Source organism: Ambystoma mexicanum, chromosome 8 (genome assembly GCF_040938575.1).
Source record: "Ambystoma mexicanum isolate Mex_15411 chromosome 8, UKY_AmexF1_1, whole genome shotgun sequence".
Lineage (NCBI taxonomy): Eukaryota > Metazoa > Chordata > Amphibia > Caudata > Ambystomatidae > Ambystoma > Ambystoma mexicanum.
The window spans coordinates 89,479,008-89,503,598 of record NC_090929.1 but is presented as its reverse complement, the minus strand read 5'-3'; the positions used below and the strand labels follow the sequence as shown (position 1 = coordinate 89,503,598).

At 46.1% G+C, this 24,591-nt stretch overlaps 1 protein-coding gene across 7 annotated transcripts in view; it reads left to right on the top strand.

The window, feature by feature from the left end:
* The window catches only part of RALGPS1 (Ral GEF with PH domain and SH3 binding motif 1), a 2,625,553-nt gene that overhangs the window by 720,677 nt on the left and 1,880,285 nt on the right, over nt 1-24,591 (top strand). For all 7 annotated transcript variants that reach the window (XM_069609374.1, XM_069609372.1, XM_069609376.1 and 4 more), the window contains one exon: nt 1,265-1,315. In XM_069609374.1, the coding sequence (XP_069465475.1) occupies nt 1,265-1,315 (51 nt within the window). The remainder of the gene's footprint in view (nt 1-1,264; nt 1,316-24,591) is intronic.

The window sequence follows — 24,591 nt, the reverse complement described above, 5'->3', positions numbered from 1 at the left end:
CCCGGCCTGTGAGACACCCGATTAAAGATGAGGCAGTGTGCACCAGGCCGAGCAGTGTTGAGCAACAGGACCCCTCTTGCGTGCAGCCCGAGCATTTGTGCCCCAGCATCTCTGCATGGCCCGTGTCTGGCCGCCATTATTGCTGCCTCCCCGACAGGGACGTCATTTAGGGGTCACCAGAGGTCGCAAATGTGACCTCTGAGGTCTCCCTTGCGACCTCTGTGGTCTCCCCTGCGCCCTCTAAAAAGAAATAAAAATACTTCTTTTTTTTTGGAATGCAAGCTCCTGGGCTGTGGCCAGCACCACGTGGCTCTTTACTTCTGGAGTGGCTGGCTTTCTTGTTCAGGGCCCTTAAACAAATAAGAACAATTAGAAGAGGAGTACCACAAGTCTAACACTTTCAGCACTGACCCTAAATAAGAAAGAATAGGAATGCCAAATAATGTGTCTTTCTGGAATTCTATACAATAATTGCTAGACTCATTAAAGGTTTACTTCAGGCACACTTCAGGGGGTAAGTCACTGATTTAGTCGGTTCTTAAACGCCTCAACTCAGCCTTTCATCCTTATGAGGTCGATAAATGAGTACCAACACAGGTGGGTGATATTGGGTGTATATTTTTTTCTATTTAAAGCGCTTAAGCGTAAGTGCTATATAATAGCACATCATTATCATTTGGTCATGGACGTCTGCTTGCATTCACAGTAATTTGGTAATATGGGCCTATACACACTGATCTTAACGATACATAAGGCGATCCATTCTTGTATGAAATGTACATCACATTATAGTGATATCGTAAACATATTTTTCGTAGTGTACAATGCTATGTGATGCCACTTCCTGTTTTGTCAATGGGTGAAAGGTCGTGTTCCATCGCTTCCTGTGATATCACTTTGGGGTGGGGTCAAATAGCATCACTTCCTGTGATGTCATCAGGGTTCAAGGGTCATGTGGTGTCACTTCCGCTACCCTGGCATTTTGGTGAAATGACGTCCCTGCTCCCCGACTGTGAGCGCTTCCTTCCTCCGAGACAGAACTTGAACTGACACGTGTGTGATTAAGAGTGATCTTAAACGAGTGAGGCAATCAGTGATCTGAGAAAACATCTCTGGGGTGATCCCTGGCTTTACACCCGTGTGTTATGAATCAGATAATTAAATGCTTTTCATAATTACTAACAGATGTTTTAAAGCATGTAGTCCTAGTGTCATTAATGCATTGTTGTGAATGCAAATTAAAGTCGACCTCTTTATGTTTCAGAGTCAGATCACATTAATGGACGTGCCAGTGTTCAAAGCTATACAGCCAGAAGTAAGTGTATTCTTTCATAATTACTTATCCCGTGCACGTGCGTGCATAGAAAGAGTGCATGCAGAACATGTCTATATCACCATCTTTAAGTGTGAAGCAGTGTCTACTCACAAACACATTCATCCTGCTTGTTTTGAAGGGTTATCTCCAATGCTCAATGTGTAAGAAAATAAGTGCCAGGGCCCAAATATTTTTCTAGCACGCTTGTGACACTGCAGGCCGGCAGTTCTGCACCATTGCTGCCACCACCCACAGCTTCTCCCCACAGTGTAGACACATGTGGGGTTAAACTTCAGCTCGCACCTTCTCATTGGGGTTGATGGATGCTCTGACCATCATTACTTCATAATCAGTCTGAGTCTGAGACAGTGGGCCTCATTACGAGTCAGCCGGTCCGGAAAGAACGATGGTGGTAAATCTGCCACCACCGTTCTTTCCGGACCGGCTGATCTCGAGTTCTGCCGGCGGGAGGTGTCACTCCTGCCAGGTCTGACCTGGCGGGTTTAACACCACCCGCCTGCAGGCGGACATGGAAACACCGGCACCATTCCAACCTGGTGCCAGTGTTTCCACTTCCCCACTCCCATGGAGTCCTATTGGACTCCATGGGAATGGGGATTTACAGAATTCCGCCTCCAGAATTCCCGGGTCACCGGGTTCGTAATGCCCCGGTAATTTCGGGAATCACGGAGGCGGAATGGTAATACGAGTCCGGCGGTAACCTGCCGTTTTTTTCCCGCTTGGTTACCGCCGGACTCGTAATGAGGCCCAATAAGTGCTGGGGCTCAGAAATAAGTGCTGGGACCGAGCCCTGAAAAACCCCCAGAGACATTAAGTACTAGCTATCTCTCATTCTTACTGCAGAATGGTTCACATTGCATACACTGTCATCCTATTGCATGCCGATTTAATATGGATCTTTCACTTGGTAATGGGGTCGAAGAGTACCTAGTGAATACATAGAATAGGGCCTTTATTCAGAAACTATAAAGCAGCGAAACGATGGAGCTGTGCAACTTTGGTGCTGTGAACATCATCTGCAATGGCACTGCAGAAATACATTTAAACCAAAATGCATGACGGGGTCAGGCCATGTCAAAGATTGCGCATCTCAATGCATCTATTCCAAATAGGCCAAGGGGGGAATGTTTTTAATCTGTGCGCATTTCAATACACCTCCCATTTCTAAATTTGGGATGCATTGTATTGTATTGTATTGTTTATTTATATAGCGCCTATACACAGGAAAGTGTTTCAAGCGCTTCAACGTGCATTGAAATGTGCAGAGCCCACTTACTTGCGAAAATGTGCAATGGGAGTGGGAAAGGGGCACCAGGATGTTCAAATGCCCTTTCAGAATACAGTAGAGTATTCCTTTGGCACAAGTGATGAGATGCACTTGCACCAAAGGCAACATTGCCAATCTGTCCTATTATGCTTGTGGTTGCTGCGCTCAGCTAGTTTAAGTAGATCCTTGCAATTGCTCTCTGTGTCTGGGTTCTTGAAAAGGCAGGCCTCAGGGCCTTACTGGACGCCAACTAGTTTTCTGGTTCACCTGGGCAATCGGGGAGAGCGTTGGAAAGGTTCCCCTGAAGGAGAGGGGTCTGCAACATTTGCTAGCTGACTGAAGACCCTTAGGCAGGAGGGTATTGGTAGAATGGAGCACGAGGGTGGGGTGCAGCTATATACGTGGGACGTTCATGTTGCATTCAGCTTATACATTGCTTGGGTTAATATTCTTCATGGCTTAATGGACGAAATCGATATTCTACGTGTATAAATGCATATTTGACCTTGTGTCTGTGTCTTCATGGTGAGTGCAAATTTGCTTTGTGTCTATTGCATGCACCTGTGTTATTTCACTGTAAGCGTGTTTATTCTCGCCATCTTTAGTTACGTGAGGTCAATTTCCTGCTGTACCTGCCTGGGATAAGGGCGGGACGGTCGCCTTAGTGAGTAACGTGTCCCACCTGTGCGATAATGGTGTGGGGATGGGCCGTAGCTATGAATAACGTATTCATCTGCCTGTCGACAAGTTGCATCCTTCACCATCCTCCTCCAATCACCTGTCCAATCAGTGCTACTACTAACCAGAGGTGTTGCTAGGGGGCGGTTTCAGGGGGCTATAGCCCCGGGTCTTTTGGTTGTAGCCCCGGATCGAATCTCAGTGTCTACAACCAAAAGGCTATAGCTATCCCCGAATCCTGACAATTCCGACATTAGTGTAGCCCTGGATCTTTTCCAGACCTAGCAACACCCCTGCTACTAACATTAAGAAACATTCTCTTTCCTGCCACGTTCCATTAGTAGAGTGACCGACCCACGCAAGTCCGCTTAAGCATCTTTACAGAGTCAACGTAAAATGCTTGTTGATGATTTGGGTTTTAGTGGTGTGAGTTATTTGCCTGTGAGGGCCTTCAAAATGGAAGAGGAGAGACTATCATATTTGTAGCTGGTGGGTGGAAGGTTGCAAGAGTGTTGGTCAGGTCGCCTGGAGTAAGTCTTTTGAATTTGGTCCATCTCTTTATGCTGCAAGCTGGTATGGGTGGGATGTCGGTGGTGAGTCTGGAGCCGTCAATATGGCTTTCACACCACGACGGGCGGGGGGGCGGACATTGCCAGTAATGGCCCGACAGCCCAAGCCATGGTAGGCCTGTACGTACGAAGATGGCGCCTCGGATCAGGCTGTGGGCCAGTTCGTGAAAGCCATTCACACACCAGGCTTAATCCAGGGTGCAAATGTTCTTTTTTCACCCTCGGGAGATTGGCTGTTTGCATAGCCAATCTCTAGAGGGAAGGAAAGAACATGAAAAAAGATGGGCGCTGCCATAGGGAAAAGAGACGTAGCCTCTTTATAATTTCTATGGCGGCAGGGATCGGAGGAGCGTAGGGACCAAAGCTCAAACTCCATTCCGGAGGTAAGTTGGAAGAGGATGAGGTGCTGGGGAAGAGGTTCATTGGTTTTGGAGTTAGGGGCTGAGGTGGGGGGGCAGCACGCTTCAAGACTATAGAACCTCCTCCCCATCAGAATCACTCCCAAACGTCTACAACTCAGACAATACCTCAAGACCCATCTCTTCAAGGAGTCTCTCATCCTCAACACCTAGGCCTTCACATTGCTCCCCGTGCCACCTGGCTCACTAGACGCTGTATGCCCCTCTCCTCCCTGCCACCCTGTACAGCTGTACCCCTCTGTATCCTACCATCTGCTGTATATCTGTTCTGCTGTTAGCTCTGAAAAATGTTCTGTTATGCATCTGTATTGCTGTACCCCTCTGTAAAGCGCTCTGTCATAATAATAATAATTCAAATTTATATAGCGCTACAAACCCTCAGGCATCTGAGCGCTTCTTATAATTGCCCAAAGTGTGTGGTGCTCATTTATCAACCTCGGATGATGAAAGGCTGAGTTATGCCCTGCCGGGTTTCAAACCTGCGTCGGCAGTCTCTGCACGGATGTCAAAACGAGCGCTCTACTCGCTGTGCTATCTGACCGGTTATGCCTCTGTATTGGTGTATACCTCTGTAAAGCACTCCGTTATGCCTCTGTATTGTTGTACAGGTCTGTAAAGTGCTGCGTTATGTATCTGCATTGGTGTATACCTCTGTAAAGCGCTCCGTTATGTATCTGTTTGATTGGATACCTCTGTAAAGCGCTCCAGTGCTTCTCGAAGCTAGTGCTGTTGAACTTGTCTGTAGATTGCGGTATTGTAGGGCCCGCCAGGGAGGTCGATCTATCATTGCTGGCCAGATTGCCATGCTCTTGCTAGATGCTTTCATGATGGTTGTTGCGTCGTAGTTTGCTTTGGCTGTGCTGATGAGCGTCCTCTGTCTTGATCAGAGGGTTCTCAGGCTGATGAGGTGTTCTAGTTGGTGGGCTTTTCTCCAGAACCTTCCTTTTCTGTAGATGGTGTGCTTGCTGTCGATACCTTCCTGTGTGGAGCAAGGCGTCGAGGCTTTAGGTTTCGGGATCCTGAGTTTCAGTGGTGCACGAGTGTCGGCAGTCTCAGTTACGCTGCGGTTGACGCCACCGAGCACAAGATATTAAACTGTAGCGTGTTCAATTAAAGCAATCATTTTGGAGCAGAATTCCTACTTCTGAAGGAAGGACTCCCCGTCAGTTGATATCCCTCAACGCGGACATCGTCGTATTCATCTGCTAACTTATCTGGCACTTTTGCCAACAGTGAGGTAGTTGAATATTTTGGTGATTGTGTTTGCTTTTAATATGTTTTTAGTTTTATTAGACTAGTGTGTGTCTCCAAAGCTGCTTAAGAATTTGGATAAACTGGGGAAATCAAATAGGAAGCCGCGTATACGAGCCCGATGCAGAGCGGCCAATGCCAGAAAAATCTAGAATACACATTAAAGGAATTACTTGCTCTATTGTAACTGGCCTATGTTGGAAGGAATGACCTGTGTGGCTTATTATGCGTATGCAATGTGCTACTGCCTGTGAAGCCAAATTACACCTCACACTCTAATGCCTTCGGATTTCCCACATGTGTTAGATCTTTTTGGTGTGGCTTTTAGTTTTTAAAGTCCACTCCCTTTGTGGAAGTAACACACCAGTGTCTAATTTATGAGCCTTTCGGCCTCAGCATGGTTCTGGCTGACTTTAACAGTCTGATGCTCACATCGGAACCGCCCCTTTTGGACCTGCACAAAGTGTTGTGCCACCCACGTGTAATTCACTTGCTGCTTCCAGCATTTCAGCTGGAGCCCGCTGCCTCCGGTGCCTCCATATTGAAGTAGCCCAATAGGACGGGTGTTGGGGTATGGGGCTGAGTAAGGTGACGTGGGGTAGGGTCTTCAACTATTGGCTCAGCAGATTCTTTGAACCAGCACTCCCTCCAGCTCAAGCCAGCATAGCCAATGCTGAGAGATGACTGAAGCCATAGTCCAAAATATCTGGATAGTCCGCGGTTGCAGACAACCAAGGATGGGGTGGAATCGAACAAACTCCAGACTGCAATTTCGGCTGGCTAAAAGTTAGTTCATTTTTTTTATAGCAATACAAGAAAGCCACCTGACAGGAAGGAGCCTGGCTTCCCTTCCCACGCCTTCCAGGGCTCGTGCCTGGTAGCAGGCGGTCTTTCTTTTCTTCCTAGCACGCACAGAGTGACCGGGAGTCTTTCTTCACTGCCTAGCAGTGGGAGGGACCGGGCACTCTGAGCTCTTAGGCAGAGATGCTCCGTCTACTCGTAGGACATCAGGTATGGCTGGGAGACCAGTCGGGTTTGTTGTTTTTGTTTGGCCATGCACATATTCTGGTGGCCCATTACTGCTGCACTTTTTATTCTTTTCCTTTCATTGCTCGATGAGCGAGGTTGGCGGGGGCGACTGGACCCCTGTTCAGCAATAAAGCTAATGCCATTATTATTTAGTTTTTCATTATTTCTTTTAACTATTAGTGCTACTCTCCTTGTAGCTGGCTTGCCAGCAGGAAGTGGCCTGTATTCCCTTCCCACACCTTCCAGGACTCATGCCTGTAAGCTCGCAGTCTTTCTTTCCTTGCCAGAATGCACAGAGTGACCGGGAGTCTTTCTTCACTGCCTAGCGGTGGGAGGGACTCCGTCTACTGTGATATGTGCTTACTTCCAGGGGTGCGCTAGAAGTGCAGCGGACAGGCGCAGCGGGAACAGGCCTTGCGCGCCGAAGTCGCGCTGACGTCAAGCCCGTCTGTGCCCCTCCGGGCCACAGGTGGCTGCAACGGAAGGAATGATCTTGTTAGTTATACACTTCAGCTCTTAGTGGGTTTAGCCCCCACGGATACATTTCCCAAAGTATTTGGAAAAATTGTAAAAACGCTGCCCAATTACCTAGATGTTAATCACATAGGGAAATTTGCTTTAAATGCCTACCTATTAAAGCCACGCTCTTTAGTAGCTAACACTACTTTTATCTATGAGACCCCCCGGATATACTATGCCTTACCGAAACATGGCTAACTGAGAGCTCTGCGCCTCCTTTCTCGGAGCGATGGCTATAAGATTCTCCATCTTGACCAAGTCGCCCCTCACTCTGGGGGGCATCCTTGGAAGCATCTTTAAATCCAATTTAATATATTCTGTGATTCCATTATCACACAATTTGGGTATGGAAGAGCTTCTTGTAAGTTTGGCAGTGGATGCCTCCTACTCCATACACTTTCTGATTGTATAACGGCCTCCGGGCCCTCCGGGCCCCTACTCCACATTCCTGACCCCATTTCTAGACTGGCCTATCTTAAGGTTAGGGTCGCCAATCTAATGATGTTGGGAGATTGTAACATTAGATATAACGCCCCACTCACTTCTACACTGGCGCAGTTCTTTGAGTCCATCACTGACCTTGGTCTCCATCAATTTGTATCTCAAGTTACCCATGACTTGGGCGGCCTTCTTGATCTCATCTTTTCTGGAGAATCCACCATTACTGTGGCTTCCTGATCTGGTGGCCCCTCTTAAAACGACCCGGCAGGTGACATATCCATCGGCACCTTGGTACACGAATGAGCTCAAAGCAGTGCACCTGAAAGCAAGGCAAACAGAGCGCAAGTGGCACCTGTTTTATGACCATGAAGCAAAACTGCTCTATTGTCAACTCACTTGCGAATATCATGCACTTACCCGTGCCGCAAAACAGTCCTATTTCACGTCTAAAGTGGAACCTGCACTTAACTAATCCAAAGTTCTATTCTCGGTGGTTAAGTCCTTCTCTTCCTACGCTCGCTTTATTCCTACCGCAGCACCCACTCAACAACTCTGCGACTCACTTTCCTCAAGTTCTTTCTCACTAAGATTACGGATATCCGTAATTTTACTGGGTCTTCTGCCCCAACTCTGGCTGACATTACTGCAGTTGATGGTTCCACTTCTGACTCTTCAGCATGGTCTCATTTTCCTGAGTTCTCCATGGAAGATGTCTCTAGGGCAGCTAGCCTACTGAAGCGAGCAGCCCACTCTGATCCGGTTCCTTTGAAGGTACTTAAAGATATTATGCCCTCTGTCATTCCCTGGGTTACCACAGCAGTTAATCTTTCTTGTCAATCTGGCATCATTCCTGACAATCCTAAGTAGGCAATGGTTATCCCCCTACTCAGAAAACAGTCACTGGATGCTTCTGTTCTTGCTGTCGTCCCCTGTTCTCGCTATCGTCCCATCTCACTCCTCCCATTTCTTATCGAACTGTTGGAATCTTTTGTCTCCCCAATACTGTCTCATTTTCTTGAGCTCTCTCTTCTCCTTGACTCCTTTCAGTCAGGCTTCTGACCGGGACGTGGAAGAGAGAGTGTCCTGGTGTTAGTTGTTGACGAGCTTACAATGCTGGTCGACCGGGTGGAGTGGTTGCCCTGATATTGTTTGACTTTTTAGCGGCCTTCGACACTGTCGACCACTCTATCCTTGTGTCCTGCCTCGTGGCCGCAGGCCTCTGTGGGCCAGTCCTGGTGTGGTTCTCATTGTTTCTGTTTGATAGGGGCCAATTCTTTCTCTCGCTCCATTCTACTCTTCTTCCTCTTCTCTTTCCTGTGGAGTCCCTCAGGGCTCTGCCTTGTCCCTTATACTATTCAACATCTATGTTCAGCCATTGATTCATCTCATCCGCTCCCACGGTTTTCGGTGCTACGTGTATGCCGATGACACCCAGATTTTGGTCTATTTAGATCTTGACCAGTCTGAGGTGTCCTCCTGGCTATGGGAGTGCCTACTGGCCATGAGGGGCTGGATGAACAGCAATTGGCTGAAACTTAACAGGGACAAGACTGAGATTCTGGAGGTGTGTTCTTCCCCTGACTCTGATTCTTGGTCTTCCTCTTTTTGGCCCATTGCTTTTGGTGTCTTTCCTACCCCAGTGATGGTGGTTAAGAATCTGGGGGTTTACCTCTCTGCCTCACTCTATATTTCTGCTCAGGTGAATGATGTATGCAAAACCGGGCACTTCTTACTATGTGTACTCCGTGGAGTACTATCGTATCTACCTAGCCCTCTTCGTACTCAGGTTGTTGCCGCTATTGTTATTAGTCAAACTGACTATTGCAATGCCCTGTTTCTGGATCAGTCTCTTGGCCTAATTCATCGGCTACAGCGCCTTCAGAATCTGGCAGCTAGGGTAGCCACCTCTACCCCATAGGCGTCGCACATCAGTCCTGTGCTCTGTTCCCTTCACTGGCTGCCATTAGCAAAAAGGATCAAATTTAAGTCTCTGTGCCTGGTGTACACAGCATTCTACCACCAGGGTGCAGAATACCTTCAGGATATGTTTCAGTTCTATGTGCCTGGTCGGGCCCTTCGTTCCACAACCGCACATTTGGTGACTATCTCCAAATTCTGCCGTTTAAGAACTGGGGGTTGTGCCTTCTCAGTCTCGGTGGCTAAATTATGGAATAACCTACTCGTTGCTCTTAGGCAGGTTGAGAACCACTTACATTTTCGCCATCTTTTAAAAACTTGAATGTTTTATGTTCTTGCTAGCCTTCTGCCGGCTGTGTCCCCCGCGACATGATGCCCTTGGGTCTCCGTGCGCATTACAAATTCTGATAACATAACATAACAGAGTATCCCCATCAGTGAAAGCGAACCCCTGATGGAGTAAAACTGCATTTTCATGTAGACACGCACACACAGGGAATCGTTAATTATGCCACCTTGGTCACGTGGCCCCTCGCTTGCCTTCATATCCACTCTCAACATAGCCACGTAATATATGCCATCTTTTCTTCATCTCCACAGTGTCTTAGGAACCCTGCCGCTTTTCTGGTGGCATTTCTGTTACACTGCCCCCTGCTGGCAAATGTGTAAATGCCTGAAGCAGGTGGTGCATTGCATTGTGCAGTATCTCTGTGTATCATTGCACGTTAGCGCCCCCCTGGCTGCACCCTGGGCATGTATCGTTCCCTTTAGACAACCACAGGTGTTACTCTTGGCAGTGCCATGCCCAGGGAGTGGCCTAAGGTGGCACATGCTGTCCCTGGAATCTGATTGGCCACCCCATTATCCTAAACTACAATCATGATGTGTGTGTACGCTCATACATCATGCCACACCTGCATAAGTCAGTGCCCCCACTTCAGCCACCCCGCTCAAAAGAGTCTGGGCACGCCAATGACCCTTGGGCACACTTTGCCTTAGAACTGGCACAGACAGGCCTGGCCCTGCCTCTAGTACTTTACCCTCATTTAACTAGAGTCCTAAATGTAGAACAGCCAATGGCTGGCCTCAAGGGAGGCCTATAGGTGCCTTGCTAATGATTGTGTCCTTGAGAGTCTATAATTACTATTTCTAGCTTTAAAAGTACAACATCGAACCCAAAAAATACCTAATTTCCAAGTGTGGAACAGCTGCATGAAAGAGGTTTCCTAGAAAAAAAGAATCTTCCATGTTATGTTACGTTCTCTTAAAGTGCCTACATTGTACCCATGCATGGCTTTGTGGCACTTTATTGAGTTGAATCTTGAAGGTAGCCTCATACTGACTTGGGAGAGAAGAAGCTCTTAATGAAGCCCCAACGCAGGAGGATGGTGTGCCTGAGAAATATAGCGGCTGTTTCTGAGAATGCAGCATGGCAGCGCTATATCTGTAGTACCTGAGCACTGACAAAATAAGTTTGGTAGAAGGCTCAAAAGTAGGCCTAGATATGTTGAGAGGATGCCTGGGAAAGAAAAGCAGGGGCCCTTGCTGTTGACTTCTCGATGAACAGGCCGTGAGCCCTACACCCAATGTATGTTCCCTCCAGGTGGGCGTCTGGCTCTGCTAACGCAGGGAAGATGAAGGTTTCGGTTTCTCACCCGGAGCCCAGGCAGACCACGGAATTCTGTAATCCTCAAAGCCCCTCAGTTGGATACTGTGGAAGGTCCAAAAATAGACCACGATTGGACACACCTAGGTGCTGTGAAACTACTTCCGTGGTGATTTGACTCAGTATAAAAGCAGAGTCGCCTCGTCTAATAGCAGGTGAGGCCAAGCGGTCTGAGGCAACTGAGGTCCTCCCAGCCTACAAGACATAGGGCCAAGCTTTCCTGGGCACTTTAGAGGGCAATCAGTGGGTGTTTAGAACAAAGCGGAACTGTATGCATTCTTTCTGTGTAAGATGTTTCCATGTGTTGTGTTATTAGGATGTGTACCGTGCACCACTGCCATTTGCATGGCTTCCAGGCGCTCTGGCAGATAGGGAAGGGAGTGAGTGCTTTTTGTTGCTGGTTGGGAGGACAGGGGGCGGTAAGATTAGCACAGAGCACTTTGACTTTCTCTCATGGGTGATTAGATTGATTATATTTGATTGTTAATCTTTTGCATAATATTCTGCACTTAATCTACATTCTTTTTTTAGATGTATTGTTTTCAATTGTAAAATTACCATGCAATATTTTTTTTTACTTACTGTCATTTATTATTGAAGCTTGTAAGACAAAATGTCGACTGGAAGTATGTTTATTCGACTTCAGGAAACTACCAGGAGTTTTGGTTATTATTTTATTGGATTTTCAAGTAAACAATACATTACATAATAGAGAGGCAATAGGTTTGTGAGACTGTTACAGTAAGTACAAAGTCTCTCACTGAATAAAAGTTGACCAAGTGCTTATAGTATATCTTTTCCTGCGAGACCAAGCTTTGCAATCAGCGAAAAATAACCATAGCACATATAGTCGAATTACATACAAATTCTGCATGTATTAAATATCTCACCCTCAATAAATTCAATACTGGAGACAGATTTCGCCATCTTGGATCAACATAAAAGTGGCAGAAAAACAAGAAATGAGTTTGCTCGGCCCCTCACAGCGTGGGAACGCGCGAAACGAGCTCTATTTGCATAGTTTCAGAAAAGCAGCCAATAGGAGGATATCTAGCCTCAATTAAACAAATCATGTGCATGCAGAGGGAGGTTTAATGAACCTAGGTAATGACCCTGCCATGATTTGCGCCTCCCCTGATGCTCCTGTACTTAACACTCACAGGGGGTACCCCTCGTTTCAGGGCATTTAAAAGCAAATCCAGTTTGTGAATTTGAGATGGACTTTTACATGCCCCCTTATTTGCCCAAATGCACAACAGGGAGAAAAGGGTACCTGAAGGTGCGTATCCAAGATGCTAAATCAGCTAAATGCAATACATTAGCTACACTCCAAAAATCAGCTAAATTCAATACAGTGGCTACACTCAATGATTCAACTAAATTCAATACAGTGCCTACACTCAAAATCAGTTAAATTCAATACAGTGGCTACATTCAAAATTCAATACAGTGGCTACACTCAATAATTCAACTAAATTCAATACAGTGGCTACACTCCTAAATCAGCTACATTCAATACAGTGGCTACACTCAATAATTCAACTAAATTCAATACAGTGGCTACACTCCTAAATCAGCTACATTCAATACAGTGGCTACACTCAATAATTCAACTAAATTCAATACAGTGGCTACACTCCTAAATCAGCTACATTCAATACAGTGGCTACACTCAATAATTCAACTAAATTCAATACAGTGGCTACACTCCTAAATCAGCTACATTCAATACAGTGGCTACACTCAATAATTCAACTAAATTCAATACAGTGGCTACACTCAATAATTCAGCTAAATTCAATAGAGTGTCTACACTAAGATGCGCTCCTTCAGATGCCGTTTGTGAATTGGGCTGCCACTTTCTTTGGCAGAAGTGAGGAGATGCTCACTTGGACCAAAAATGTTTTGAGACTCTTGTTTCTTGCCGGTGTGCCACCTTCCTCCTGGAATACAGAGAATGTCTCATTTTTCTCAAGAAAACTTGCCAAACAGGTAACATACAGGTCAACATCACACAAAGTTACACAATCACACACTGACCTCCCTAAAAAAAAAAAGTTATCTTTTCACCCATGGTTTGATTGACCGTTGTAGTGTTAGACCATGATCCCACCTGGCTGGTGCCAGACAAATTGATTCCCCAGCATTCTGACTAGCCAGGGGCTCAGTACGAGCCTGCGGGAGACTGTGATGTTTGAAACCATGGAGCTATCAGGCATGAGGCCGGCACACAAACTTGTATTCATATAGACTGGAATCCAAATAGGTAGAAAGATGGAGAGCTGCTCAGCAAAGGGACACCACTCTCCAGGTTTACTGGGCGACGTAGACTGCAAGAGAATGATCACTATCCATCTGAAGAATTACAGCTTCTTCTCCTACACCTCTGAATCTGTACCAGCCTCTACAAGACTCTCAGGTTGATCTTCTGGACAAAAAAACCGAGGACCCCCTTCATTGCTCTTCTCTGAAGAAATACCTGCTCAGCCTCTAGAAGATCTCCTTAAGTGATATTCTGCAAAGATCCACTTGGACAGCTTCTGATAAGACCCTCCTGCTCATCCTCTAGGGGACCCCCTTGCTTGATCATCTGCTTGATCCCACTGCGCAACCTCAGAAGATCTGCTTGATGTATGCCTTGCAAAGATCCCCTACCTCAGCTTCTGTAAGATTCCCTTGGTTGATTTTCTATGACAATACCTTTGTCGAGATCCTGGAATATCCCGGTGTTTTGATTCTCTGTGAAGATTCCATGCTTCCTTTAGTTGATCCTCTAGCAAACGTGTAGCTACAGCCACGCATCCACAAGGCATATATTAAAAATAAAACATATATTCATCAAACAATTTGAAGCCACTGAATTAGAGCCTGTGGCAAAGTCGATTCGTCATTGGCAGATCATATCAGACACATCTCATTATTCTTCTATTGCATTAAGATGAAAATAGATCAATGAAGAGGAAGGGACATTGGGTGCTTTGTTTCAGCAAATCATTAAAATAATAATGAAATAGCCTAGCGATTACATAGAAACCTGTGTTGGTGTTATCACATTTCTGAGTGTGCAAAGGTGAAATAATTTGGCCAAAGACATGCAATATGGGTAATTAGTGGTTGACATTATAGCACAAGCTTTTCAGTTCCCCAGCTGGACATGCCAGCCACTGGATCACCTCTCATTCCATATTTCACCATTGGGCACACCTATAGGACTCTATGGGAACAGGGATTAAAGAAATTGCCGGCGCCTGACTTCCCAGTCGTCCGATTTGGAATAGCCCAGTGGCTCCGGGAAGTCAGGCGCCAGTAATTCATTACGGGTCTGGCAGCAACCCGCTGGTAGCACCGGCATGGTTACCACCGGACCTGTAATGAGGCCCATTGTGTTGGTTATAATAATAATAATAATTTAGCATTTATATAGCTACGAACCCTCGGGTATCTGAGCGCTGCTTATTATTACCCATGGTGTGTGCTACTCATTTATCGACCTTGGAAGGATGAAAGGCTGAGTTTGGCCCTGCCGGGATTCGAACATGCATCAGCAGGTGCTGCAAGGATGTCAAAGCGAGCACTCCACTCACTGTGCTATCGGACCGGCATAAGACCTTGGGTATGTCCCTGCAGGAGGAATATGTTTTGAAAGGTTGGTGTATTGCGTACGATTGAGGGTGAGAGTTGAATGGTCAGAGTCACAGAAGTTATACGCGTTTCCCACAGGAGCTTTTTTTGTCTAGATTTCTATCCTGGGTGAAGAAGGCATTAGTCCGGACCTCACCTTTTTCAGGGTATTTGTGCCACAGGATAAATTCAGACGTATGAAGTCCTTAAACATATGTTCTTCAAGCGCTTTATAAAGAGTGAGTATGGTGCATTCTACGGTCCTTCAGTAACAAATGAATTTCTAAAAACGAATGGATGCCGGTGCCATAAGCATGAAGACCCTGCAACGAGAACCTTGGATCAGGCCCTCCAAAGAAATACCCTCACTATGATAGCATACATCCACCTACTCGCCTCCGATCAACCCTAAAGATTGCTATGGTCACTTTATACCTTCTCTAGCAGTTCCCTGCCCATCCATTTCCCTGTCAGAAAACATGTTCACAATGAAGGCCCTGTTCTACCACTAGGGTCATCATTTCTTCCACGTCTAAGCTCAGCTCTCACAGGACTCATTTGCTAAAATCCTTACTATATTTGAAGTGTATGGAGGCCGCCACCTCGATACACAGCTCCTTTCACACGCTTTTTAATAACTACATTGACAAGGATTGCTCCTGGCAAATGCTGAACCTTCACATGCTTTCCATTATGGCATTTTGACTCCCAGGCATATAAGTGTGTGCTCGGTAAGAGGTGTTGACTACCGTCATGCTCATCGGCAAAGCTGATGCAGAAGGTCACCAGAGTAAGCGTCATTTACAAGAACCTTTTGTGTCCTGTCACTTATGCAGTTTGTAACCCATGCCACTGCTCAGGGGCAGTGGGACACAAACCCAGGCTTGCACGCTTGCCTAGGAGTCTTCCTTGTCTGCTTTGATAAGACTTTCATAGATCAGACTTGACTAGAAACATCATCAGGGGTGAACAGGAGAAAGGAGGAGGAGAGACGGCTTCAGATGAGCCAGGAGTGGTAGAGGAGGAAGAAGAGAAGGTAGAGGAAGGAAGGAAGGGTGGATAGGATGTTCCGAGTTTAGTTCAGTTTAGTTCTTTGTCTTCTTTATTCATTTCTCCAACCTCCCTTTGGTCTGACCCTCCTCTCTCTTCCACGTTCCTCCACTCTCTTCTCTTCCACCTCCTCTATATTCTCCTTAATCTCTTCACCTGCTTTCCCCTCTATCCGTTTCGGTGTTCTTCTCCACCTCCATTCTTCATTTTCTCCCTCTCGCCTCCTTGGTGTTCTTCTCAACCTCTTCTCTCCACATTATCCTTCTAGTCTCCTTTGTGCTCTTCTTAATGTCCTCTGTCCATCATTTTCTTCCAATCTTGTCTCTGTTCTTCTCCTACTCTCTCCCCCAATCTTCTCAGCGTTCTTAACATCCTCTTCCCTCCTTCCAATCGCCTCTGTGTACTTCTGTATGCATTTAGTGTATCTGTAATGCGATTGGTGCAGCAGTTTTCCCTCATTTGGTTCAACTGGAGGTAATGGAACTCTGCTGCCATGAGCGTGCCACAAAGCATGCCTATTTCAGGCTTGACTGCCATCTTGAATATCATGTGCAGTGTTTGGGTGCCACTGAAGTGAATGCCAATGCACACTATTGGATAACATGACAGGGGTTGTTGACACTCTACATACCCTGCTTCCAGCAGGCAGACACTGCAGTTCTTGGTGATACTTTTGCCTGAATTTGGGCCACCACAGCAGGGGATGTCACAATATAAAGAAGCATTTGTGTACTTGCTCTCTTTTTCATTTTGGAGACTCCTTAAATGGTTAGAGACGTGATTGGGTGGATTATAATTGCATCCCACTGCCTCATTCCTGGGGTGGTCCAGGGGGTCCCCTGTGTACCTCCTCCGGGCCCAGCTACAGATGGCTAGTGGTGGCACCCAGCCTTCGTGACCCCCGCACTCATCACCCTTAGGCACATACAGTGGACTTTACACGGTACATAATAAAATGGCTAACAGGAGTCCATACACTTCATTTTTCCGAGACATGTGGCTTAAATCTATTAACCACTTAAAGATGGCTGACATTGTCTTCCAGACCGTAAGGACACAGCATTAGGAAGTACTGTAGCGTCTGAAACCACTGAAATTTAAAGGGGTGTGCAGATAACTCTCTGTGTTATGCCTTATGCCAATAGGCTTCCTGAAATGGCTCCATCAGAACAGCTAGGTATTTCTCATAAATAAACTGCTGCCATTGACCCCCGACAACTCCTGAACGACAAATGGCTGTGGCTGTTGTTTTAAGCTTTGCTAAAATGGCGGCAATGGCCCTCATTTCAAGTTTCCCGGTATCCCACCTGTAATACCGGTGGGATACCCGGAAACTGCCCTACCGTTACTGGCGTCTGATATCCTGGTATTACCGGGATATCCCAGGTGCCAGCAATGGCAGGAAATCCCAATCCCATCATGGAGGGGATTGCCTGAATTGCCGGCCTGATTTACCTCCAGCTTTCAGCTTTTAGCTGGAGGTAAATCATTTACCACCACCAGTAAATTTGTGTTTTGCTGGTGAAGGAAAAGTGCTGGTGCTGTAATTACCGGATGTTTTACTAGCATTTTTCTCACACTGAGAACATTTTAATGACTCCTAATGTAGTATAAATAAGAAGTCATCTGGCCCTGGGTAACGGCACAAGTCTCATGGTTCGTGGTTAATCAGAAACCACGAGAGCTGATGTGTAATGGCGCTAATTATGGAGAATGTGTCATTACATGTTTAATTCATTTGCGGGGATGCCGTCATGTCTAAACATTAACAGACATTCTAATTTGTCATTTGACAAGCAATGCCAAACAAATGTGTTAGGATGAATCTTCTTAGTGTTTAAATTGTGCCATTTCATTTTATGATATGTTCAACAAAGAAAAGAGTGGCATTGTGATGTCATGTTGTTCTTATTGGAATGTTATGTTTCACTGTATGTTCTGTGTTTGGTCAGTTGGAGCCTGCCTCTTGCAGGGGTACCTGCTGTCCTAGTATCATACCTAATAAAAGCCAGTGTGATACTCCCTGTCATCGTGTGGATCCCTACTTAACATTGGCGACGAGGATACACTTCACGTGGAACCCGCTGATCTCCGGTCCTTCCCAGAGAATCTCCTCCTCCGACGGTGACAGCAGGTGAGAGGCGGGCAGGAGGCGGAGTGAGGGCCCACAATCAGTAGTGACGGAGCACTGACCGCTACTGTGGGGGGGTCGCAAGTAAGCCCTGAAGGAAGGAGAAGCATTGCCGAGCCCAGCGCAAACTGCTCTCAGTTTCATTACAGCGCTTGGGCAGCGGCTGCCGTGAGCCTAACGCTAGCGCCTCAACGGGCTCTCATTACGCCGCAGGAGCAGTGAGAAGAAGAAGCACCGCCGGGCCCAGCACGAACTGCTGTCAGCTTCATTCAGTGCTGAGGCAGCGGCTGCTGTGGGCCCAACGCGAGCGGCAGCGGGCTTTGAGAAGGGCCGGAGCAGCAAACGCTACCGTAAAGCCCTGCGCGAGCCCTGCAAGCAGCAGGGGCGTCGCGCAGAACGAAGCGTGACCCAGCTGTGATCTCGACGATGAGATTACGTTCACAGCCGTGGAGCTCCAAGCGAGCCCCTTGAGAGCGAGGAGCATCGCACAGATCAAAAGCTAGCCGCAGCCAGCTGGGGAACATAAACTGTGCAGTGTTTACCGTTGTTGAAAGAAAAACAAAAGAGTGGCCATTTGGAACAACTGGCAGCGAGCGCCGACGCTCACGGAGAGTTTCAGCCATGTCACTCAAACATGTTAAGGTTGCAGAAGCCAGAGTATTTCAATGGTAACAGTGTTGTCCAGCAAGATAGTTGCAAGCAGTGATCAGCAGGATATTTAGAGAATATTGCAAACATTGCTTGCAAGTTTATGCAACAGTCTGTTTGAATTGTGAATCGTTCTACAACCATGGCTGCCTCCATCCCACCTCCTTTACCCTTTCTGAGTGAACCAGGCCGACCTTCAATTACATGGGACAGGTGGAAGGACATGTTTGAGAACTACCTGGTAGCCATGGGAGGGGAAAGATTCCCATCTGCGCGAAAAAGGGCCTTACTACTACACAACCTTGGCCTAGAAGGACGCAGAATTTTTGATGGACTCGCCAGACACCATACCCCTGAGGCAGGGGACATGGATGAATATATGTTTGCTCTCAACCAGCTTCGGGACCACTTCGAACCGAAGAAGAATGTCAGCTTTGAAAGGCACAAATTCTTCCAACGAGCCCAGCAGAAGTCAGAGTCAGTGGAGTCCTACATCGCTTGTCTCAGATCCCTGAGTTACACCTGTGAATTTGAACATTTGGCTGATTCCCTTATTAGAGATCAGCTGGTTAGATGCACCAATAACGTGAGAGTACAGGAAAAACTTCTTGCAAAGGATATCGAATTGGATGAGGCCGTAGAATTGGCAAGAAGTATTGAACAGACTTCAGAGTATGTCAAGGAACTTAGGGTTGACAAATCCAATCCTTCTTCGTCCTCGGTTTGTGTCGTCAATCAAAAGAAGAAATTTGGCGTTCCCACTGTCAAGAGAGGAGGAGGTAATGCAAGAAATGCATGTCCTCGCTGCGGCAGTTCAAGACATGGGATGAACTACCCGACCTGCCCTGCAAAATATGCGGAATGTTTCAAGTGTAAAAATAAAGGGCATTTTGCCAATGTCTGCAGGGGTAACGCTGTAAATAGTATTGAGTTCAGCCCAGTGGACAATTACGAGGAAGGCATTGGAAAAGGGTACAATATTCATGAAGTATCCAGCGCTCAAGAACTCACACCAAGACACATATTCGAGATTTCGGAGATGTCTGGGATGACCAAAGGTCCTGTGGACAAGTTCCAAGTAGATGGAATAGAGCTCCTAATGAAAGTGGACACTTGTTCCCCTTGGACCATCATATCCCAAGAAACATTAATCAACAGTCTGGGAAGGAGTAGCAACATTGTACAAGCTACCAATGTTAGGGTGTGTGGATATGCAGAGTCGGATATAAATATCTTAGGTGAATTCCGTGCAGAAATTAAGTACAAGGAAAGAAGGTGCCAAGCCACAATCCTGGTGGCGGAAAAAGGAACCTCTCTGCTAGGCTGGGAGGAGCAGAGGAAGCTAGGTTTAAGAGTACAAGCCAGTGCACCGGACCCGGTCACCATTGCTGAGTTGGGGGACTCGTGGACCAGAGAATTTCCACAAGTGTTTTCTGAGAGTTTGGGAAGACTTAAAGATTTCGAACATCACATCAAGCTTAAGAGAAATGCTCAACCAGTAGTACACAAGGTACGACAGGTACCACTGAAGATGAGAGCACAACTAAAGGAGGAGCTAAAAAGCCTGGTTGACAAAGGGGTGATTGAACCTGTTGTAGCCACGGAATGGTTATCCCCAGTGGTTTTAGTTACCAAGGCCAATGGAAAGATGAGACTGTGTGTTGACCTACGTAGTCTCAATCAGAACATAGTGGTTGAGAGACACCCATTGCCTAATATTTCAGAAGTTTTGTCCACGCTAGGGGAACCCAAGTTATTTTCCATTATAGATCTCTCTGCCGCCTATCATCAGGTTCCGTTATCTAAGGAATGTCAACAAATGACTGCATTCATCACTCCTGAAGGTGTTTTCAAGTACAACCGGATGCCCTTTGGGTTAGCCTCGGCGGCATCTGTGTTTCAGAGAGTGATGGAAACGGTATTGAAAGGTCTTGAGAAAGTAACAGTTTTTCAAGACGACATTTTGATATTTGCAAATGATGGTTCTGAGCATGATAGAATACTCAGATCGGTTTTAGTGAGACTAAAAGAAGCGGGTCTGACTGTTCAAAGGGAAAAGTGCAAAATTGCTGTTACGGAAGTGGATTACTTGGGGCATAAAATTTCCTGTGAGGGTATTGCTCCCAGGAAGTCTTTAGTGGATAGTATTGTGAGTGCTCCTCAACCTCTTGACAAGGAACAACTACGCTCGTTCATGGGGTTGGCGGAGTACTACCACAAATTTGTGGATGGTTTTGCTACAATGTCATCTCCCCTAAGAGATTTATTAAAAAAAGGAACTAAATATGTGTGGTCGGAAGAATGTCAAAGTGCCTTTAGTAAGATTAAAGATAGCATTGTGAAGGCACCCTCGCTAGGAGGGTTTGTGTCTGGCCGACGAACTGTGCTTACTGTAGATGCGAGCACATTAGGTCTAGGTGCTGCTCTTTTTCAATATGATGGCAACATTAAACATGTCATAGCTTTTGCCTCCCGGCCTCTGAGGGGGGCGGAGAGCAATTATTCTGTGGTGGAGAGAGAGGCCCTAGCTGTATCATGGGCTGTTGCTCATTTTAAATTTTTTTATGGGGTCAGTCGTTTGTGGTTAAGACTGATCACAAGCCGTTAGTGCAGTTACTGGGCAGTGCGGAATGGGCCAAAGGCTCACCTAGAATTTCCCGCTGGATGGTTGACCTGTTGGCATATGACTTTAGAGTGGGATATATACCTGGGGGTGAAAATGTGATTGCTGATTGTCTGTCCAGACTTCCTGCACAGAACGAGAGTGTCAAGGATGTGAGTGCTGAAAGTGTGGTAGGTATTTGTGCATTAGTACACAATGCCATAAGCAAAGAGGAGTGGCAGTCAGCTGATGTCATTGATGAGGTCTTGGGGCAAGTAAAAGAGTGGACAAAAAGTGGTTGGCCCAGAAAAGATCTTATTGAAAAGAAATTTGATGTTTATTACTGTATTAAAGAGGAGTTGAACATGTCGGAAGATGGGTCTCAACTGAGGAAAGGAATTAAAATAGTACCCCCATATGAGATCAGGTCCAAATTAGTGGACATAGCCCACCAAGGTCATCTAGGTATGGGAGGTACCAAAAGGCATATCAGAGAATTCTTTTGGTGGCCAGGTATTGATGGTCAGGTTGAGAAATGTGTGAGGAACTGTAAGGAATGTGACAGAAGTGACAAAAGTAAGACCATTAAAGAAGTTCCATTAAGGCCAGTAAGTGTTCCAAGTGAGCCGTGGAAGAAATTAGCAGTTGATTTAATGGGACCCATACAGGAACTGGGAGAGGGTGTTAAATACCTCATTGTTCTGGTGGACTATCATTCAAAATGGGTTGAGTGGAAAGCCATTAGGGAAGCAACAACTTCACAAATGATTGATTTCTTTGAGGAAGTCTTTTATAGGGAAGGATTTCCTTCGGAACTTGTTTCTGATAATGGGGTGCAATTCTTTTCGGATAGGATGGTAGAGTTTCTCAAGAAGTTTGGTATTAAGCACTACAGGACAGCACTATACCAGCCCAGAGTGAATGGTCTCGTTGAGAGAGCAAATAGATTTCTTAAAGGAGGGTTGCAACTAGCGATGGCTTCAGGTTTGAAGTGGCAGACAGCTCTCAGGGAGATGGTCTGGAACTATTGTGTAACTCCTCACTCGGTTACTGGTATTTCACCTTTCATGTCCCTCAAAGGGAGACAACCAGGTACAAAATTGTGTCCGGGTTGGTTGGATTTAGCGAAGAGTGTACATGTTAACAGGGAAAGGATCATGGATCTCATTAGGGAAACACAAGATGAATACAAAGAGAGGTTTGACACAAAAAGGGGTGCCAAGGAGGTGCAATGGTCAGTAGGGGACTGGGTTTATGTTAAGAATCCCAGAGCTTCTCCTAAATGTATTGTGAGCAAGTTTATTGGCCCAAAGCAAATTGCTGTGATAAGAGGTAACGTTGTTATCATGGAAGGTGGAGAATGTTGGTCAATGGCCAAATTGGTTAAATGCAATATGGTGGATAGTGGAGCTGGTGAGGGAACCAGAGAGGAACGAACCGTATGGGAAAATGGAGGGGAAAAACAAATGTATGAACCTAATGTGAGTACAGCCGCCAGCAACAACAGCAGTTTGAATGCCAATAGGGTCAGGAACAAACCGGTCAGGTTAAATGATTATTACCTGAGTTAAACTTGCCACAAAATGAAGGGAGGAGATGTGTTAGGATGAATCTTCTTAGTGTTTAAATTGTGCCATTTCATTTTATGATATGTTCAACAAAGAAAAGAGTGGCATTGTGATGTCATGTTGTTCTTATTGGAATGTTATGTTTCACTGTATGTTCTGTGTTTGGTCAGTTGGAGCCTGCCTCTTGCAGGGGTACCTGCTGTCCTAGTATCATACCTAATAAAAGCCAGTGTGATACTCCCTGTCATCGTGTGGATCCCTACTTAACAAAATGCTAAATGGATTAGTGAGTGTGTCCTCTTCGTACTTCAATCAGAGTTTGAATTGTATGAGTACTAATGTTTGCCTTGTGAGTGGCTCAAAAGGCAAACACCCTCTAATAGATTAATATGTGTTGCACAGCCTTTAGCCACTAACGAGGAGTGGCGCAATGGCATAGTGGTATTGTACGATCGGACTGAAAAAATAGGTCAGACCGTACAATACGCCTGAAAAATGCTACCACCAAAGGTTCGAACACCAAAAGTTTGAACCTTTTGTGGTAGCATTGCAGGTAAGTAAAAAAAAAAAAAGACTGCAGTGGCTGCAGGGGTATCCCCGCAACACCCTGCTCACTATACTGTGTGGTATAGTGAGCGGGATGTTGCGAGGGACACCCCTGCAGCACACCCGCGAAAAAATAAATAAAACGGGGGCTAGTGACCAGGGGATGCGGGGGACACCCCTGCAGCCCACGTAGTATGTAAGTGTGTTTGCATGAGAAAGGTGCAAACGTTTGGTATTTCGCACCTTTCTCATGTGAACTTTGCGGCCGCGGCAAAATCGGCCGTGGTCGGATCACTTAGACTCGGCATAGCAACCCCAAATGCAGCGGGATCAATTTCACAAAGAAGAATGGGCATATCTGCTCAGCATTCAATTCCCTGCCACCATTGCCCAAATCCCCAGTTTACAAAGAGGATTTGTAGTCTGTGGAGATGCATTGGGTGACAAAGTTCAATACATATGTGAGGTGGCCACCACCTCATAAAAATAGCAAACTTTGATTGAACCGTATGTCATGATGGGTAGCTTAGGTCAGTGGCAACGCGATGACGCATAGCAAAACAGATTCGAATCCCGGGTCCGCTTAGAAGCCTCTTCGAAAAACAATTGTAATAATTAAAACTATTAATTCTTCTGTGTCCTCTTCAGTCTGGCTTTAGAACAGAGGGCCGTGGAACACTGATAGAACCGACCCTCTCGGCACCATTGGCCACCATGTCTTGCTCGAGAGGCTGGCAAGGCTTCTTGCCATTGGATGAATTGTACCACGTTGAAACACGTTTTCTGAGCAGCCAGCCAATGAAGTATGAGTGGGCGGACCTTAACTGGAACCAATTCGATCAAGTGCAGCGTCCTCCAAAGATCTGCTCTTCCCCGTTAACACTTTGAAATCATTATGGCCCCATTGGACAAAATCTGATACAAACCACTGCCTCAAAATGGAGGATTTATCTGGGATAAACCCATTAAGTAGCCCAATTCTGGAAAGAAGTACTGAAGTGTCCATACTAGGCTCACTTCTCGTCACCCTCTATCTCCTCCGTAGGTAAACTAGTCTCTTCCCTTTGCTTCAACGATGAACTCTTTGCTGACGATACCAAGGTCTCTTTCTCCTTCTTTCTTCACCTCTGCTATCGCTTCTGCCGCCGGATGGCTCTAGGCTGCTGCATGCTTAACTCCTCTAAAACAGAAGTAATCTTTCTCCTAATGTCCAACATCAACCCCACTCACGCTTCTCAATTCTACTTAACCATTGCCTTCCCTCACCCAAGACTCACATAATAATGTATATAATAATGTTTTTTCATGTAGCGCTTTAATCTAAAGTGCTTTA